The sequence below is a fragment of the Miniopterus schreibersii genome (genome assembly GCF_964146895.1).
Source record: "Miniopterus schreibersii genome assembly, chromosome: 15".
Classification (NCBI taxonomy): domain Eukaryota; kingdom Metazoa; phylum Chordata; class Mammalia; order Chiroptera; family Miniopteridae; genus Miniopterus; species Miniopterus schreibersii.
In genome coordinates, this window is record NC_138115.1 from 32644868 (window position 1) to 32665338 (window position 20471).

At 42.0% G+C, this 20471-nt stretch overlaps 1 protein-coding gene across 7 annotated transcripts; it reads right to left on the reverse strand.

Annotated features, from left to right (window-relative positions):
- Positions 1–6882: 6882 nt before the first annotated feature.
- Positions 6883–20376, reverse strand: METTL6 (methyltransferase 6, tRNA N3-cytidine). 7 transcript variants are annotated; one of them, XM_081160096.1, is made up of 6 exons: positions 20158–20376; positions 19045–19413; positions 18213–18347; positions 13925–14095; positions 8741–8882; positions 6883–7458 (listed from the first exon to the last, which is right to left on the reverse strand). In XM_081160096.1, the coding sequence occupies exons 2-6, from the start codon at positions 19267–19269 to the stop codon at positions 7277–7279; spliced, it is 855 nt and encodes a 284-aa protein (XP_081016222.1). In that variant the 5' UTR covers positions 19270–19413; positions 20158–20376; the 3' UTR covers positions 6883–7276. The 7 variants fall into 7 exon arrangements, with proteins under 7 accessions (XP_081016222.1, XP_081016223.1, XP_081016224.1 ...); XM_081160097.1 differs by having other exon boundaries at positions 6889–7458; positions 19045–19417; positions 20158–20346; XM_081160098.1 differs by having other exon boundaries at positions 6889–7458; positions 19045–19417; positions 19941–20344.
- Between the last annotated feature and the right edge of the window lie 95 nt (positions 20377–20471).

Consider the following 20471-nt stretch of genomic DNA (forward strand, 5'->3'; position numbering starts at 1 on the left):
CTGCTGATGAACCCACTGCCCTAGATCCTAGTCCAAGGCCCAGAAAATGAATTTATGTGGTACTCCTCACAGTGACACACCAATCTGGAGTCCCGCACCAGTCAGCCCTCTTGGTCAAGAGTAATGGTGGTGCTCAGGAGCAGTTCAGTGGCAATGAGAATGGGCTCTGGCTATATAAACAAAATGGGAATGACTGGAAAGCTATCAGAGCTCACAGTACCAAGAAGGAGGGACTGGCGTGATTAAGCCAAGGAGGTAAGGAAATGCGGGGCAGAGTAGGTGAGCGATGGGGACACGAAGGCAAGCCAAGAACGTCACAGGGGCAGGAAACCCATCCTGTTTCCAGGGACACTAGGTGGGCCCCTGCCTTCTCTCTTCCGTTCTTTTCAGGATTGAGAAAGGGCAAAGCTGTCTGAGGCAGGATGTCCATGGATTAAGGAAGCAGCATCCCTGCCAGCTCTGCCTATTGAAAAATGAAGAGGTGACGGGAACAACTTGGTCACCCGCCTCCAGAGGACCTCATCAGACCTAGGCCAACACCAAAGGGCAACACGGCCCCAGCAAGTCTGGGCTAGGAGAGACCTGGCAGCAAAGCAGGGGTCACAGATGCCTTCAGAGAAGGCCAGGGAAAGGCGTGGAGCCAGCTGGTGCAGGGTGACCTGGAGGAATGCTTCCTGTGCCAAAGTGGAGTTCATAAGGCATCCCACCCTAAGTTTATTTGTGATACGACAATGTGGTTTCTTGGCCCTGGCTGGGTAGCTCAGTTGGTTAGACGGTTGTCTTGATATGCCAAGGTTTCAGGTTCAATCCCCAGTCAGGACACACACAAGCATCAACCAATGAATGCCTAATTAATCGGAGCAACAAACTGATGCTTTTCTCTGCATGCACACCCCTGCTGTCTCTTCTTGTAAGGACACCAGTCATATTGGATTAGGACCCACCTTTAAGACGTCACTTAAGCTTATTTACCTCTTTAAAGGCCCTATCTTCAAATGTACTCACATTAGGGTTAGGGCTTCAGGTCAGAAATAAGCTGAGTCAGCCCCATCCTCTTACCTCCATAATATATGAGCCAGTTCCTTAAAGTAAATCTCTTTGTGTGTGTCTTATTGGTTCCGTTTCTCTGGAGAACCCAGGCTAATACACAGAGACTATGCAGGAGATGAAAGCCTAAATCACACCTCGAAGGAGAAAAATTAAAATTAAATCTTATTTTTACCTAATGAGAGAAAATTCAATACTAAAGAATATGATTTTTGTCAGCAAAGTTTGAGTTTTGGAGGGCTGCAAAGCATTATAATATCTAAGAAGTTTTTGCTAACCCCAAAGAACAAATTTTTCCCCCTTTGGGAGACAATATTGTTCTCACGGAGAATGCATGCCTTAGAGAGATAAGATGTTGCTTCTAAAAAGCAAGAATAAGTTGCAATTTATAAAATGAACAGTGAAGGAGTTCTAGGAATTGAAAAACCTGAAAACTGAAATTAAAAACTCAGTGAAAGGATTGTGAGTTAAATCCCCCAGAAAGCCAAATACTAAGAAAGAGAGATGGCAGAAAAGGAGAGAACAGATTGTAAAATTAGAACATCAGCTCAGGAAGTTCAACATTTTAATAATATTAAGAGTTCCAGGCCCTGGCTGGGTAGTTCGGTTGGTTAGACAGTCATCTGATACACCGAGGTCGCAGCTTGGTCCTCAGTCAGGGCACAAACAAGAAGCTACCAAAGAATGCATGAGTAAGTGGAACAAGAAACCGATGTTTCTCTCTCTCTCTCCTTTCCTCTCTTTCAAATCAATAAAAAACAAATAAAAATAAAAGGAGTTCCCGAAAGAGAAAAATATATGTGTGTGTTGGTAGTGGTGGCGAATCATTAAATAATTTGAGTCAATTTCTCCAAACTGAAGGATATGCATTTCCAAATTCACTGCAGCCATGGAGGGCCCAGCCCAGATGACAGTGCCCCCACCTGAGGCACCTCACGTGGTGCCAGAGCACTGGAACAGGAAGAATCACCTGAGATATCCATCCTCTCATTCCTGAGAGGTGTCCTCTAGCTCCTGGTGGGCGAGAATCTTAAAAGGTTGAAATGGCATTTTTAGTAGATTTGTCACGAGGATTTCTGGAAAGGAGCTCTGAAGATACAAGCATACCATTTTTTTTTTTTAATTGTAAAAACAATATATGCTCGTTATAGAAAACATGGAATTTCAGAAAAGTTTAAAGAAAAAGAAAACGTATCAGCTGTAACTGAACAACTCTGAAAACTGTAATGATTTCGGGTTTGTTCCTTTCTGTGTATTATAAAAAATATATAATCATGCCTATCCTTTTATAATATTATTAAACATAATCGAAACCATTCTTATGTGTAGTTTTACCTCCCTGCTTACTAATATAATGAGCATTTTCTATTAGAAGTTTTCAAAAATTTCAATGACTGTGCAATATTCTAATTTATACTGTAATTTATATAATCAACCTCCTGTTTTTGGACATCTGAGCCGTAACCAACTTTTCATTGTTCTAAATAGCACTGTGATACAATCTTTGAATAAACACCCATGATTATTTCCTTAAATTGGATTCCTAGACATGGCATTACTGATCAGAGGTTATGTACAGATTTATGGAATTTGCTACACGATGTCTACTTGTGTTCTAGTCCTGTGTTGTCTAATATGGTAGCCACATGAAGCTAGTTATGCTTAAATTTAAGTGCAACTTAAAAACCAGCTCCTCCGTTGCACTGGCCACTAGTCTTAGTCCACAGCAGCCGTGTGGGGCTAGTGGCTACCGTATTAGACAATGCAGAGAACACCTCCATCATTCCAGGAAGGTGTAGAGAGCAGCACTGATTTAGAGAAACCACACCCTTTGTTCCTCTCTACTCCTGCCTCAGCTTTAGGTATTATCATTTTGAGCCTTAAAAAAGGGAGTCTCCATTTAATTCATAATTATTGCTAGTTAGAGTTGACCATCTTGTCCATTTTGTTAGCAGTTGGTTTACCTGTGGATTCTCGTTTTGCTAGTCTTGGTATTTTCCATATAGATCTAGACGTGCTTGGTAAGATACCCTACAGGAGCTGTGCAGTCACGGTCTCACCTCCATGGCCATGCCCCAGACCAGAGGATGTGACGCCTCTACTGGAAAAATGTGGAAATACCCTTTCCAAATGATGGTGACAGTTGTCACACTCTGGTGTCCTTCCTCTTTTTCTTTCCTTGCCGTTCTGAGTGTCTCTGTTTGGTTTCCTAGCTATATGACTTTGTTTTCGTGGCTAGGGCTGTTTTCCTACCTCTCAGTATATGCCCATACTGTTCCCCCCCGGCCTCAGCCCTGTACCCCAGCCAGTGACCGCACTGTCCCCGGTGCCTAGTACCTAGTGAACACTGTTTATTGAAATGCTCACATTTGAGAACAGCAGAAAGGAAAATTAAAAAAAAAAAAAAAAAAGCTTATTTTATTTTATTTTAATTTATTTATTTTAACCCTCACCTGAGGATATTTTTTCCATTGCTTTTCAGAGAGTAGAAGCAGGGGAGACAAACACTGATGTGAGAGAGACATATCAATTGGTTGCCTCCCGCTCGCCCACCAACCAGGGCCGGGAATAAAGCCTGCGATCGAGGTATGTGCCCTTGGCTGGAATCAAACCCAGGACCTTTCAGTCCGCAGGCCGACGCTCTAACCACTGAGCCAAACAAGCTAGGGCTAATTTTATTTTTAATGGAAATTTTGGTTTCAGTAGCAGAGTCTATTTAAGTTTATATTAAATATTTGCTCCCCAGCAGCAAACATGGTTCTGCAAAGCACTCTTGGTATACACGATTTACTTCACAATTCACCCTTCCTTGGTTGCCGACCGTGAAACAGGGAACCAACTGCTGTCAAAGATGACTATGAATAATGCCTGAGGCAGGCAAGTATCCATGCTGCAGTTCCTTTTCTTGCTCTGCTTAATCCTGAGCAATAAAAACAAATGCACAGACACATTTAGGGATGTAGGAGGTGCAAAGGGATGTTTTATTTACCCTCAGGAAAGGAAATATAGGACCCCGGGTTGGTGCTCCCCAATGTGCCTGGAGTGGGAGCCTTGCAGACACCTTCAGAGCCCATTGCCTAAATATGTTGCCCAAATTTAGTTGAGGGCAAACTACCTTCAGTAGGCAAAGTAGATTGAATGCTGGATAAAATCTCCCTTGCTTTATCCCCACAAAGAGGCCAATACTGGTTTTATGAGCTAAAGTTGACCCAGAAAACACGTTTGTGAGCATTTTCCTTCCCCTTCAGCAACTATAAAAATGGAAACGTCTAACTGTAATTAGGGTGGGAGTCGAGGCCAACGGGCATATTTGGCATCTGGCGCCACCTTGTGGTGAAAGCATCCAAATCCTGGGCCCTTTCAAGGACGCCGAGATTAAAAAATGACAACCCTCTTGAAGGGGAGTTGGACTTATACTTAATGACAATCATGGGAGAGGTCATTTTCTTGGAGAACACAAACTAATAGAAACAACTAGTACTTGCCTGACACTATGTAGTAAATAAAGTTCCCCCACGTGCTGAGGAAGTAGGATCTCAGCCTCAGGGCTCCGGAAACTGAGGCTCAGCGAAGTTGGAGAACTGAATTAGGCAAGTCCTAACTCATACTCCCAATTCCATCACTTATTAATATTGTTGTACTGTATCACACAGTATATATAAAAAAACAGCACTACATAGTGTAGGCTATATGCTGTGTGGTGTCATACATGCCCTGGACTATGCCGAGCACACACTACACGGCACCTATGGCATCCTGTATGACACTGGAGTACTGCTGAGTAGTATTCACTGCCTTTCTGGGGATGTTTTCTGTGAAGGCAAGGCAATATTGGTTGACTCTTTGTAGTCTGATTTGACAAATGCTATTAGAGAGTTTTGCTACTAAACTGTGTCCTTGCTTTCCTGGGTCCCTCAGCACCCAAATTGTGGGAGACCGTACTTGTCTGCTGTCTTAAATCTGGGGTGCAATAATGGAAGTGTGCCTAGGGAGAGTGCACACAAGGATGCTAAGGCAGGGGGCCTGAGGCCACGTTTTTACAATGCTCAACCTTTTGTTGTTGTTTTGTTTCTTAATCCAATTCACTGGCTCACAGTTAAAACAGTGACACACTGTGTCACCTCATTCATTTAACTAGAAGCATATTTTACAACCATTATATTTTACAGTAGGGCCACGGATAGGAATTTGGGGCCGTAATTGCTTCTGTGAATTGAGACAACTCCAAGTTGTGTTTGGAGGAAACTGTTGGCCTCACTCACAGGTGTCCCCTCAGTCAACTACTGGTCAGGGTCCTTGTCAGCCTATGCAGCTTTGTTTGCTCCTGTCTCTCTGGCAATGGGCTGCCCTGGATCAGCGACCTCCAGTAGGTGCATTTCTCAGTGTGGCTATCCCTGCTTTACAAGTGATGGGGTCACAATTCCAAATGACTTGATAACAAGCCCATGCTTATCTGTCTACATCACACTGCTCTCTACTTTCTACTTCAAATGCCGTTTTTATCCAGCTCAGCCACTAAAATCTACGCAACAGTGGTCAGAACTAATGGGGGAAAGAAGTGAAAGCACTTCTGTGGAGGGGGCATTAGGCAGTTCTGGGGCTGAAGCTGGTGTGGGATTCGTTTGGTAGAGGGGACTCAGAGGGAGGACCCTGGACTGGAAGAGGAGAGCGTTGGCCTGGTCCTGGCTCTCCCTTAAACTGCTCAGAGGCAAGGCTTGACTCTCACCTGTAAGGCCCACAAGCATCTATCCTATAGGTCCATCTTCTTTACTAGTTGATTTCAATGAATAAAACACTGCAAAGGACGGACTCTACTATGATCAGTTTTGCTTTCACCTAGTGTAGCCATCTTTCAGCCTTCACAAGAAGAGGAGAAAAATATATAAAGCAACAGGCCAGCAAGAGATGACAATTCCTCTTGCTTCCCTCGCTCCATAGGCCCCTCCTAGGAAGTCAAGGACAGGTGGCAGTGAGGACACCCAGAGTCGGAGACCCACTGTCTTTCTGTCTTCTCACCAGGATTTATTCCAGTTGTGCAAAATGCTATGACTATTATCCAGCCCCTCCCACAAGGACCCCTCCTCGTCAGGTATGGATGGGGTTGAAGGATCCTAGCTTTCAGCATGTGCAGTTCAGTCAATATGCTCAAGACAAATATTCTCTTAGCAGCTTTCTGCAAAAAGTGAAACATAAGGGCTCATAGGATCACCTTTAGTAGCAGGCCAAAAGAACCTGGATTATATTTCATGAAGTAAAAGTCATTGTATGAGAATGTTTGGGAAACAGATCAGCAAACCAATTTCAGGATTTTCCCCTATTCTACCAAATACTAGCTATGTGACTTTGGCCATGTCAGTCGTTTACCTCCTAACCACTGCTTCTTCATTTTCCAGCAGCGAGTTGGGACAGTCCATTCACGGTATTTCTGGAGAAACCGCATTGGGCAGATGAGGAGAGGGGGAAGGCACAGGTAGTGGCCTTCCCTTCTCTTCCTTGGGGCAGTGTGGCAAGGACTGGCCCAATTATAGAGGTCTCAAATTATGTAGGGAGCCCTGGCCAAGGTTGTGGGTTTGACCCCTGGTCAGGGCACATACAAGAATCAACCAATGAATGCATAAATAAGTGGAGCAACAAATTGATGCTTCTCTCTCTTTCCCTTTCTCTCTAAAATCAATAAATTAAAAAAAGAATTAGTCCGGGAGCCACAGTGGGTTCTTGAGACAGAGCAAAAGTGGCATTTGTGGGACACTGGTCTTGAAGAGGAACACAGATGAACTGAAGCGGAGAAAAAGGGGCAAATATGAGACACTGGAAAAAGAAGAAAGAACACTCCTTCAGGCTAAACACACAGGCTTTGTTATTTTAGTCTATTTGGCCTCATTTTCTACAGGCTTGTCTGACACACTGCACATCAGAAGCACAGACTCACATGAGTAACAAAGAATCTCTCTTAAGTGCTACCAGGTCCTTAAGCTTCCCTTCGGGGACTTTTACAGTTGAACAACATGGCTAAATTATACCAGAGAACTTCTTTTACTTTTCAGGGCTTGCAATTTTATTTGCTTTTGCATTTCTATAATACGCACGCACACACGAATTTGCCACTTTTTAATACAAAAATTATATGTACTCATTAAAAAAGTTAAAATATAAAAATACACAAAATAAAAAGAGTGACTCTAAATATTCCTCAAGGGGAAGCATAAAAGTCAACCTTGTGAAAGAAAGGTCAGGACTTGTCACTTGGGCCCAGGGTCACAGGAGTTAGGTTCTTTGGAGACTTTTGGAATTTGCTCTGAAGGAAAACTCTTGGCACACACAGACCTTCTTTTTTGTTCACCGTCTCACGGAACACATACTCGTTCACCACTTCTTCATAACCCGTGTCCCTGAAGAGCCGAGCCAGGAATTCTGTAAAACAAGCAGATCAGCGATGCTCGGGACTGATATCATATTTGCTTTGTGGTGGGGTAGGGAGGAGGGCTGGAGGGCTGAGACATATTTGTTTTTAATGTAATGAAAACGTCAATGCTAACATAACACTTAAAGAGGGCTTTGTTTTGGAAAATAACACATTCCTACTTCTCATCATCTTGCACCCAAATGGAACCCCAACTAAAATGTAATCAGAAGAGTGTAAGGACATGCCCATCTTGCCCTATTATGAGTCCCCAAATGCAAAAGTCTGAGTTAAAAGAAACAAAATGCCAAACTGGCTATATTCAAACAAAGCCTGCATGTGTTCAACTTGTTGATATCAAACACCTCACCTACTAACATGAAGGAGGAAAATCTGTGACCAGTGTGGGAAAAGAAGTCATCTGGCGGTGATATACCCCAAGGAAAATTTAACCCAAATAACACAACATGTCAAATGAAACAAACAGAATAAATGGTTATGTAGCAAAAATAAAGACTCTTGCTAAGAGCATGACTCCAAACACTGCTCTGAAACACTTTACAGATACTGCTGCATCTTCTCAATTACTTATAACTGGTTTAATCAAATTTCATGATTCAGAAACATTAGAACAATTTTTAATTTTCACCTGACATTTTTTTATGACTTTTCAGTTTGAATGGTAATCACTCATTTTTCATTCAGAACCCAAAATAATACTTTATTTCAAGAAATACAAATGTTTATAAAAAACAGAACTTAAGAAGATAATTATCTTACGGTCCAGATTAAGTAGGTTTAAAACTCATGCTTAAAATACCAAAAAGACAAAAATGATGTTCAGTGTTTGGATGTTTTCAATAAAAAAATGACTTTTTAAGGACCCCTCTATAGTAAATTTGTGTGTTTCAATATAGATCCAATCACTTTTATAGAAAAAATGTTTCTTCGTGACCTGGGAAAGTAATCACAAGGCAATATACTGTCCCATTTCCTTTATTTTGGACTGAACAAAGTGAAGACGATCCTGAGTTGCCCTCCCCCTTTTCCAGCACAGTTCCTGGTAGGGTATCCACATGGCACGGCAGAGCCTATCCCTTAACCCAGGCTACCTTGAAACCGTCCCAGAGGCCTGTGAGCTCACCATGGCCAGGGGCTGTGTCTATGTTGTCCCAGGTGCTAGGTAAGGGTCTTGGGCTTGTGGGCTAAGTAGAGCCATCCCCACCCCCAACCAATAGTACAGTGATAAGGTAATCAAGTAACACAAATAAAGACAGAGTCCATTAATCTCACCATCAGTAAAAAAATATGATCTGGTTCCGTCTTGTCTAACATAAAAGTTTTCTCCAAGTTTGCTGCCGGCTTTAAACCTGAGCATGGCATGATCATATAGCCCATAGTCGCGAAACAGGACACTTTTGCCTGGTTTTAATACCTACAAAGCAAAATCAGGTTGTATATAACTCTGGGGAATCCAGCCAAATAAAGCTTACTATAAAGGATAATCTGATTAACTCAGAGATTAAATTAATTTACACTTATGATAATTAGGAAAGGAGTCAGACTGAAATATCCGTAATATGAAGGGAAAAGCACCTGCTAATCTAAGGTATATTCAGGCTTGGCAGCATGCCCATAAAGGGGCACTTGAGCACTTACAAGAGCACTCTGGAAGGTCCAGTGTCACACAAATAAAATGTTAAATATATTAAACAAAACAGTCTTATCCTCATTAAAGCATGTTCTTCCAACATTTTATTAGCCACCTCCTAGTACATGGCCCTGTAGTCAAACTGTCTCTTTAAAAAACTATGATGTCATTTTGGCTTTTTACTGATTCCACTGGTTTTCCTTGCTTGGAGTCCCAGCTCTGGCTTCACTGTGCTACAACTATGTACAGCATGCTTACCATGCTAATAACTGACACACGCCCAGCACTGTATAGCTACCAGACATTGTCTCGCAGGATCTTCATCCAGTTCTGAGAGGAAGGAAGGAATGAGTCTGGTTATTATCCTCACGTGAGATGAGGAAACTGACATCAGAAGAGGTAAGTGACTTGCCTACGATCACGCATCAGCTACTAAGTGGGGGAGGCAGGACCCACACTTGGGTCAAAAGGCATCATAATATAGAATCAGAAACATCTGTTAGCCCTGGGATGTGTGTGTGTGTGTGTGTGCGCGCGCGCGTGCGCGCGGTGATGCTAGTGGGAAGGTCATTCCAATTCCAATGACACTACTGACAAGAAAAGAGGGGCTGCGAGGGGAGGAGTAACAGTATTCTTCTCACACTGTGCTGCAGTCTTGATGTGAGGAGGAGTGGATCAGGCCCGGGCAGCAGTGTTGGGAAGGGGTTCAATGTCAGGCCCTCGCTAAAACCTTTCAGAGGGAAGCGTCATAAGGCAGATGTCTCAAAAACTGGAACATAAGATCAGCAGGGAGTGGGTATAACTGCCACCATCTTACAAAGCAAATAGCCACATGCCTTTTAGGATGAAAAGACAGTGATACACATTGGGACACTTTTTTAAAAAATCTTCACCTGAGGATATTTTTTCCATTGCTTTTTCAGAGAAAGTGGAAGTGAAGGAGAGGGAGAGGGAAGGAGAGAGAGAAAAAGAGAGAGACAGAGAGAGAGAGAGACATCAATATGAGAGACACACATCGAGCCTGCAACTGAGGTATGTGCCCTTGGCTGGAATCAAACTCAGGACCCTTAAGTCTGCAGGTTGATGCTCTAACAGCTAAGCCAAACCGGCCAGGCTGGGACACTTTTTATGTGAAAATTCTTTCAAATGGTACTAACATTACCAAATTAGAGTGGACTTCAAAGGGGGAACTAATCTTATTAACTCTTTTTCTGACCCATCACATCAACAAGATAACTTTTAAGACATGACACATACTACCTATTATAGATATTTAATGTACTTTAACGTATTTCTTTTCTGAATAAAATATAAAATACTGTCCATAATACTTTCAAGTGTGCTAGCAGATTCTCTCATTTAATAAATTCTGATCAATACTAGCATGCATTTTAAATATTGTCAGTAAACAGCCTCTTGGATAAAAAACATTCTTACCTTGATCAAAAATGCCAAGTTTTAAAATGTGAATAATTGGGGGGAAATTCTGAAAAATTTAGCTCATATGAGAAAGATGACTTCTTCAATTCAGAAGAAGGCAATGCTGCATGGGACAGTGGAAAGAGCGCTCACTCAGGAATTTGGAAATCTTGCTTCATATTGCAGTTCTTCCATTAACTAGTTGAATGACCTTGGGCAAGTAATTTCATCCCTCTGTATATGTTTTCTCGTCTGTAAAATAATAATTACGATACTAACGCCTCCTTTGATCATGGCACTGTATAGCTAACTAGGCATTTCTCAGTGTTAGGTTCTTTCAGTCTCCTAATAACTCTGAGAAGTGGGTAGGTTAGGTCTATTCTACCCACTTTACAGTACCTAAGGCTCAGAGTAAAATGATTTGTCTGAGGTTTCAAGGCAAGTTGGTGCCACAGGGTATAACAAAATCCAAGCGTTCCAATGACAAATTTGGTCTATTTTTACTTCACCATTATATTCCAAAAATGAGGGAATTCAACTTTAAGGTTTTCTTTTAGTTTAAAATTATGTGGTTTTTAAATTTCTCTGGTATTAACATCCTGGAGTAATTAGATCTACATTACAATAGCTTTTGTAACTCTTTTAATATTTTCTTAATTAGACAATTATATTATCAGAAAATAGTAAGTTTTGTTTCTTTCTCATCCTCAAATCTTTTCTCTTCTTGTCTTTTTGAGCTGACTGAGCCCTCCAGTATAATGATGAACAGAAGTACTGGCAGTGGGCACCCTCATCCCCATGAAGTTCCTGACATTCTTTACTCTGTTCTAACTGCTCCCTAACACCCTGAAACCTTCATCGGTGAAATCACTAGTATCCACAACACCTCCTGAGTGTTCCCTTCATTCCTGTGCTCATAGAAACTGACTGTCCCGAGGACAGTTTTCCTGCAACCTCTGGTCACGGCTGTTTCCTCCCCTTGCCCTTGTACACTGGGCTGGGAGGCCTCGCTGGTTTCCTGCCCCGCTCCTCACGGCTACTTTCTGTGCATTTTCCTTTCTCCTCCCTAAACGCCCCAGCTCTGAACCTTGTCTTTAGATTAAATCACCCACCACCCCTTACTGATACCGCCAGCTCTTAGTTCCACAGCCATGTCCCTTCATTTCCCGACAGTAGTCTCTTCTCAATACTATACCATTCTTAATTCTGGTCAATTTCAATATACATGTGAATTATCCTTCCAAATATGCAGGCTTCTTCATGATTTGAGCTTCTCTTCCAAATATCTTGTCCCCCACCCTACTTAAACCACTCACTCCCATGATAACGTCTTATGGCCTTGTCAACACTAAAAGTATAAGCCCTCCATACCCTCAAGGTCATCCAGGTCACTCTCATTAGCTCTCTCTAGTTCCCCATCTTTAATAATCCTTCATCTTCGCCTGGACCTTCAAACGAGGTGATCCTACCCTCTCTTTGCCGATGCCCTCTCTTTTCTCTTTACCCGGCTTAAGTTCCATGCCCATTTATTGGTATATGCTGGGTTCTCATCTGCTCAGATACCAGGGGCAGGAAAAGGAGAGGTTAAGGAGAAAAAAAACCTTACAAAACCTCAGAAGGCTAACACCAAGGTGGCAATATCTGAATATTTTTTAAAGCATTGTTTCAAGTCAGAATAATTATTCACCAACAGGTTTCCAGTGTCTTAAAATTTCTACCTACTTTTTAAAAACAATTAAAATCAGGGTTAAATTTTAATGTATAGCTCTAGATACGTGGATGCTCTCTTACCTAACATCTGCCTTTTCAACTGCGGAGTGCTCTCCTCTCCCTCTGTAGAGCAGACCGACTGGAGGCCATGACTCACTGGGCAGGTGAGGCCTACAGGCTTTGGACTGGGCACACGTTACTTTAGTGTCCCCAGGTGAGCTGCAGCATTACCACTGGTCACTTGTGTTTGTTCCCACACTTGCTTGTGCCGGCTGTACTTAGATTTGTAATTACATATGAGTACATAAACAATGCAATATAAATGTGAATAGAAAGCATTTTATTTTCTATGAAAAGTATGTTGAATACTTTGGGGAAATTTGATAAAGAAACATTGAACAAACTGCCATTTAGTTAGGTGTGGGAGATTTGACTGTGAAAGCCTGGGTAAGAATAGAAAATAATCTGCCCTATATTACTTCCCAACTGCTTTTAAGTTCTTCCTCCACTTTTAAAGAAACCAAACTCAATTTTAATTGTAGTTCATGTAAGAGAGATAATGGCCCAAACTCAAGAGAAAAGGCCTTGGCTCCACATCTAAGGAGTGATAAATGAATATTAATATATTTTAAGTTACAATAACATGATTAAGGTAAAAATTTACCATTTTTATGATTTATTAATTTTTAAATTAAGGTCATTACCAATTGTCTGTATAGATAAGAGAGCTTCTACTGTAGTTTACAAAGTATCCTCATACATGACCTCACCTGCATCTCACGTTAACTCTGTGAGCAAGACACACCCCTATTTTACAGACAAGGAGACTGAGGCCCAGGGAAGGGAAAGGAGGTGGCTTATCTTGAGTCACAGGAGTTACAAGTGAAGCTTTACTTCCTGAGTGCTATCGCGGCCTCCTCTTTGGGTTCTCCCCATTTGAATAGCAATGATGGCAGTAACAACAAAACAACAGCTGGCTTTTAAAGAGTACTCACCATGTTCCAGACATTGTGCTAAGCACTTTATACATATCTCACATATTCTTACCCAAATCCCAAGATCTAGGAACTATTATCTCAACATTTCTACAGGTAACAAAACTGAGGCTCAGGGAGGTAAAGGAGCTTACCTAAATAGGGAAGCCATATTTTGACTCTAGGCACTCTGACTCCCGACTGTGTGCTCTTGACCACTGAACCACACTTCCTCTCACTTTACAGCCAGACTCCACAGATCCCAGGTAAAAATCATCCTTGCTCTGCCCCACTGGCGTGGCTCAGCAGTTGAGCATCAACCTATGATCCAGGAGATCTTGGTTCAATTCCCAGACAGGGCACATGCCTGGGTTGTGGGCACGATTCCAAGTGGAGACAGCTGATCAATGACTCATCATTGATGGTAATATCTCTCTCTCTCTCCCTTACTCTCTCTGAAATCAATAAAGATATATTAAAAAAAAAAATCATCCTTGCTCCAAGGCTGGCCAAACTCCAAAGAGCAGTGATGGACACCAGACAAATCAAAGTTTAGGGTGGATGTTTTTTTATTCAGGAGAATCCCTTTCCATACATTGCCTACACAGCCTACCTAGTGAGAATGGGGGCTCTTGGACCTAGACAGTGCATGAGCCTCAAAGAGAAGGTAAGCAAGAAGACTGAGATGTCCAACCTCTCAAGTGCAGGCTCCAAATCACTAACCTTGTAAATGTTTTGTAAGACAAGGTGCATCTTATCAGGGTGAACAGCAGAGAGCACAAATATCAACATGACAACATCCACAGACTCTGGGGGCACGTGTTCCAGAAGGTCATCTTTAGTTAGATCACACTGGAATACCTTGCATCTTTCTGAGTCATATAAAGGATTTTGCTAAAGAGGGGAAAACACAAAAGAATGTTAATGCAACATCCATGTTACACATATAGAAAAATACATCCTCAAGAGAAGATCCTCTTTCTACTTATGAACTATTGCACAGAAATCACTGATCACTTTGTTATGGGTAAACTGAGTAATGAACCATCTGCACACGAAAGCATGCAATATTCAACATGGCTATGAGGGCAAGATTTCATTTTAACAAATCACTTTTAATTGAAAAGAGAACACAATATATTCAAAACTGAGCATTTTAGAAGCATATACTTCCAGAGGGACAATAATCCACAACCGGCCTCTGTTTCCTTAATTCGCTTTTGAATCATCCACTACAAGACTAAATCCTACAAGAAGTCCTTCCAGCTCCCCTTGGGATGCTCCCACGGTTCTTCTGGGTTTATTTTTCCTTGATACAGCAAGCTAAATAAACCTAAATTCTTTTTACTACAAGTGTGTTCCTGGTACATTTTGGTTGGTGGGTTTCAACACATGTATAAACGCATTATAAAGAAAAATATTAAACTTTTCTTTAATGTAAATAAGGACCTGAATAAACCAAGACACATAAAAAGTTACTGGATGGGAAAATTCAATATTGAAAAGATGCCAATGCTACCTATCATTCCACTTTAAAATCCAGTGCAATCTCAACTGAATCCTAGTAAATTTCTAGAAACTTGAAGGTAAATCTAAGTAATCTAGAAGTGAAATCTTTAGGAATAGCCAAGTCAATTTTTAAAAATGAAGAACAATGAAGAAGAAGGTACACTACTGGACATCAAAACATTACAAAGTGTAATACTAATGTGGTTTGAGAATGGGAGCAAACAGATACCGAGAAAGAAAAGTCCCAAACAGACCCATGTATATGGAGAAATTTAGTACTGGCTATGAAAAAAAGATATGTGACAAAGATAACGATTAAATTTATAAAATGGTAGATAACAAAGGTAACAATGATCAGGAAGAAGTAAATTTTTCATTCAATTTATTGTGTTTTAACAACTAGCTATCCATTTGTATTAAAAGACAACTAGCTACAAAGATGAATTAAAGGACTTCCAGTTTCAGTTCAGGGATGTACAGAGGAGGAAAGATGTAGCTCCCATCCTTACAATAAGAAAAAAGCTGAACAGCCCAGCCCGGCTGGCATGGCCCAGCGGTTGTGCATCAACCTATGATCCAGGAGATTGGAGTACAATTCCCGGTCAGGGCACATGCCCGGGTTGCGGGCTTGATCCCCAGTGGGGAATGTGCAGGAGGCAGCCAATCAATGACTCTCTCATCATTGCTGTTTCTATCTCTCCCTCTTACATCCTCTCTCTGAAATCAATAAAGACATATTAAAAAAAAAAAAAAAAGTGGAATAGCAGAGTAATGACTTTTTTGTGAACCCATCAAAGAACAGAGGTCAAAGAACAACCATCCTTCCTAAAATCTGGAGAGAGACAGGTAACTTTAGGGAAAGACGGGACCTAGGCATTTGCTTACCTGAGGCAGAAGCCTCCAGAATGGAAAGATAAAACTAGAAATATGAGAAACTGCAAGAGACTGAGTGTGGATGTTACAGTGGGAAGTTCCTGGGGGCTGAAGCCATGGGGATAGTTCCCACCCTTTTGCAGGGGTTTCCGCCAGAAACATCAGCAGACTTTCAGAGAGGACAGTGTTCTTTCTGGTGCTGAACTTTCTCAATGTGAGAAAGATATATTGATTGGTTGCCTCCTGTAGGGCCCAAACTATGGCGAGGGCCAGGGATCAAACCTGCAACCTAGGTATGTGCACTTGACCGGGAATTGAACCTGCAACCCTTCAGTGTGGGGGCCTAAGCTCTAACCACCAAGCCACACCAGCCAGGGCAAAGACATTATATTTTGCCTATAAGACTGGGAGATATAAAAAAGACTGATGTCAAAGCAAGCAGGGGGCACTTAGCAGATTGAAGATCTCTGTGCCTTCCACAGCTGGTGGTGGCTTCCCACCTCCCCCCACGCTCTTCCATTTCCCTGCTGCACAGCCTTGTAAAGAGTAAACTCCGAGTGACAACCTATCTTCCAAACAGAGCCCCAATGCTGTGCCTGACCTGGCAGGAAAGTTTCCCAACAGCCAACAATTCCCAGGAGACATGAACCCTCCATTTCTCCCCGGCACTCTGGGCAGCCGGGGCTGCAGACAACCCACAGGTCCTCTCCAAGCCCATGGTCTTAGTATGCTCCCTGAGTGAAGCACAGATGGGCGACTTGTCTCATCCTTCCCTCCCTTCCCGTCCTCTTCCCCACCGTCAAATGTTGAAGACATAGAGAAAAAGGTATCCTTATATTATTAGTGAACTTATGAACTGGTATTAAGGTTCTACAAGGAAATCTGGCATTACCTACTATTTCCTATTATAACTTAAACGTGTATACTCTTTATTCCATTATTCATCATAGACAAATGTGTACATGTGTTTTGGGAGCATGTGTATAATGCTGATTACATTAACCCTACTTATAAGAGCAGAAAATTAGGAACAATTTAAACAAATAACAACAGAGTAATTGTTAAAGTACGGTATATCCATTCTATGGAATACTACAATAGGTAAATAAAATGTGGTAGACCCTGGGGGCTGGGTGAAAAAGGCGAAGGGATTAAGAAGTACAAACTGGCAGTTATAGAACAGTCATCGGGATTACAGCATAGGGAGCATAGTCAATAATATTCGAATAACAATGTATATCAGATGGGCACTAGATTTATCGGGGTGATCACTTCGTAAACCTGAATCATAAACCTGAAACTAATATTGTACATTAACTGCAACTGAAAAGTAAAAAAATTTTTTTTAAATGTGGTAGATATATATGTACTAAAATGAAAAACTCTGCAAGATATAATGTAGAATGAGAAAAGCAAGGCATAGGACAATGTGATACCACTATTAAACAAAAAGTCTAATGAATGCTAAAACTGTGAAAGGCCAATGGAAAACTAGATTTTTGCCCAAGTATCCTCCACATATATGTTAATGGCAAAAGGGAAATATTTGTAAAACGAAGGAATTGGGTAGTTACTACCTTAACCCAGTGATCAAAGCTAGCATCACCTTATAGTAAGATTGCCAGACATTATTGCCTCCTGACAGGATGCAATATGAAAGATATAACATCACCTATTATTTTGGCAAAACATAATTTACAGGATTTAACTCTAACTTCTAGTTTATAGCAAAAATAGGGGAAAGAGGAACAAGTTAAACAATGATACAAAGAAACATTTTGGAATGTGGGACCTCATTACCAAAAACAGCTTGTTCTCCAAAAACTCAGTGACAGTGCGAAAAAAGATCAATGTGAAGGGCAGGAATGTTTTAAGCTAAGGAGATTTAAAGTACATAATGAAGTATAAGATGAAGTCCTTGATTAAATACAGCTATAAAAGATACCTGGGCCCGGCCGGGCGTGGCTCAGCAGTTGAGCATCGGCCTAGCATCCAGGTGATCGGGGTTCAGTTCCCGGTCAGGGCACATGCCCGGGTTGTGGGTTCAATCCCAGCTGGGGGCGTACAGGAGGCAGCCGATCCATGACTCTCTCATCATTGATGTTTCTATCTCTCTCTCCCTCTTCCTTCCTCTCTCTGAAATCAATAAAGATATATTAAAAAAAAAAAAAAAAAAGATACCTGGGACTATTTGGGGAAATCTGAATCTGGATTGGGCATTAATGACATCAAGGGATTACAGTTATTTTTGTTAGATATGTTTTCTGGTCATGTAGAGAAAAATCTCATTGAAGATGTATGCAGACATGTTTTCAGTGAAATGTAATTTACTTTAAAACAGCTCAGCAAAAACAAAGTCTATAAAGCAAATGAGACAAAATGCTGGCAATCACTAAACTTGGTATAAATAAGTATTTGGGTGTCGTTATGGTATTTCCTTCTACTTTTCTGAATAAAGCTGTCTTTCTATATGTATTATATATGTATGTAAATGAAAAACTACATTTATGATGATCATGGGGGTTAGCTTCAGGGAGAGGACTGAAATTAGGCAAATGGGTATAAAGCGTAGGTTGAATAAATTTAAAAATCAACCAGAAACATAACAATACATGAATGGTGCACCAACCTTGACATACTCAACTGCTCTTGGAGAAAAATCACAGGCATAAGCAAAGATATTTAGATCTTCTTCTAAAAGTGGGAATAAACAGTTCCCAACCCCACAGCCAGCTTCAAGCACAGTCAATTTTTGATCTTCAAACTGAGGAAAAAGAACCCAAAGTTAGAGTACAGTATGTTTGCATAATGAAGAAATAAAAAGGTCCAGGACATGAAAGACAAAGTCTCTGCCCCCAGAGGCTATAAGAAAGTAAACTGATAACCAAAAGCTAACATTGACATCTCAATTTGTTGTCTAACACTGGGCAGTTTGGTGTGGAGAAAACACAGTATAATGGCCAAGAAACAGGCTTTGGGGCTAAAAGGCTTGCACTCAATCCAGACTCCTTCCCTCGCCTGTTCTCTATTATTGGACAACTCAGTTAAATAGCTTTGTGCCTCAATTTCACCAGTAAGTGGGGTTAACATTCATGCCTACTTCATAGTGCCATTATAAAGCCTAAGTTATAGATGTAAAGTTCTAGAAAAGGGCCATGGTAAAGTGTTCATCATCATCATCATTATGAATCTGCCACTGAAGTTCTTCAGTATGAACTTAATATTTACAACTTTCAGATTAGCTTTAAAGAAACAGAAATGCCCACTAAAGTTCTTTTTCCGATGTACTATACAACCCAGGAACTACTAAAACTGCTTGAGACCAGTCTATTTCTCTCTAAGGTACAAATCATTCTGATAGACTTCATGAATTCTTTACCTCACTTCCATAAAAATGCAATGAAACACTCCTTTTCTTCACATTTTAAGTGAAGAACAGCTCGAATAAGGTTTAGCATTACCTCCCTACATGATTTGAGCTCCTCAAACTCTCTGGTGGTCCAGTGTCTGTCTTTGAAGAAATTAGTACTATTTCTTTTGTAAAAAAGATCCCAGTTCTTCTGAGCCTCTCTTTCCAGTTTTTGCTGTTTAAAATCAGACACTAAAGCTTGGTCTCTTTTCAGTTTCTCTTCTTCTTCAGAGCTGAGAATCCTTGCTTGCAGCCCTTTCCTTTGCAAAGATGCCATCTCATAAGTTGATGGTAATATATTTCATAGTGCTGAAGACTCTCCATCCAGGAATAATTTGAGGAATCCGCATTTATTCTGCAGACATAGGCAGGGTTTTCTCAAATGTGGTTTTAGGCTGGGTTCAAGGCTCAGGCAACATTCCTACCTTGCAGAAAAAGAATGAGATTCTAGTTAGCGATTCCAGACCAGGTCTTTAAGAGGCCGAGTTAGTGGTTCTAGGACAGATCTTTCACCAAACAGTTCAATTCACCAACCATTTACTAGTGCTGACTCTACACAAAACCCTGCCTGCTATAGAGGACAGGTCACAAAGAAGATCAGGACAAAGTCCCTACCATCAGAGGGCTTACAATCAGTGGCCCGGGACCCTCATGCACAGAACTCTAATTCAAACCACAATAAGTTATCTATTAAAATAAATCGGTTTCGTTTGGGAAAAGGACACTCCCAAGAACTGGCTGAGAAACCTTGGAGAGAAAAATATTCATTAATTTCCGGGGCGACTTAATTTGAGGGGTGACTTCACCACCACAACAGCTGCCCGGATTGGATGCGGGTGGTCAACTGCCAGACAGGAGTGGGGTCATCGTTTCCCAAAAATCGGAGACTCGGTTTTTTCGGGGAAGATAGAGCTACTCGGGGTGGCCTGAGTCTCTTATCGCACTCACAAGAAGTTCTCTCACAACCAGGGACTGGGGCCCTGGCACAGCCGACCCCGCGCGAAGGGGAGGAAGAGGCCGAGTGACGCGGCCGTAGGATTCCGAGGATCCGTCCCGGGAGACTCCGGATGAACCGGGCTGACTGGGCCGCTAGGGCCTGCGGAGAGCCAGTCACACACTGGCCCTCAGACCCGCGCCCATCTAGCCCGCGGCGCTCTGGGCTCACCGTCATCAGTTCCCAGCTTCACTCGGAGGGATAGGGCCGGGCGCACTCAGCCCTCAGCCAGGCCCCGGCCTCGGAAGCAGAGCTGGGGAGCCGCAGCGAGAAAACCCCTGAGCCTGGACACGCCGGCGTGGAGGACTTCAGGATCCCGGCGGAATTCCATTGCCATGGCACCGCCCCCGCCACTTCCGCTACGGACCCAGAAGCGTCTCACCGACGCCGGAAGTCCCGAGGCCTTGCTTCCGCAGAGGCTTCCCCCACCCAGACGAGGAGGAGACTTTCTTCCGGCCCCGGGTGGGCGCCGGTTGGATTCCCGG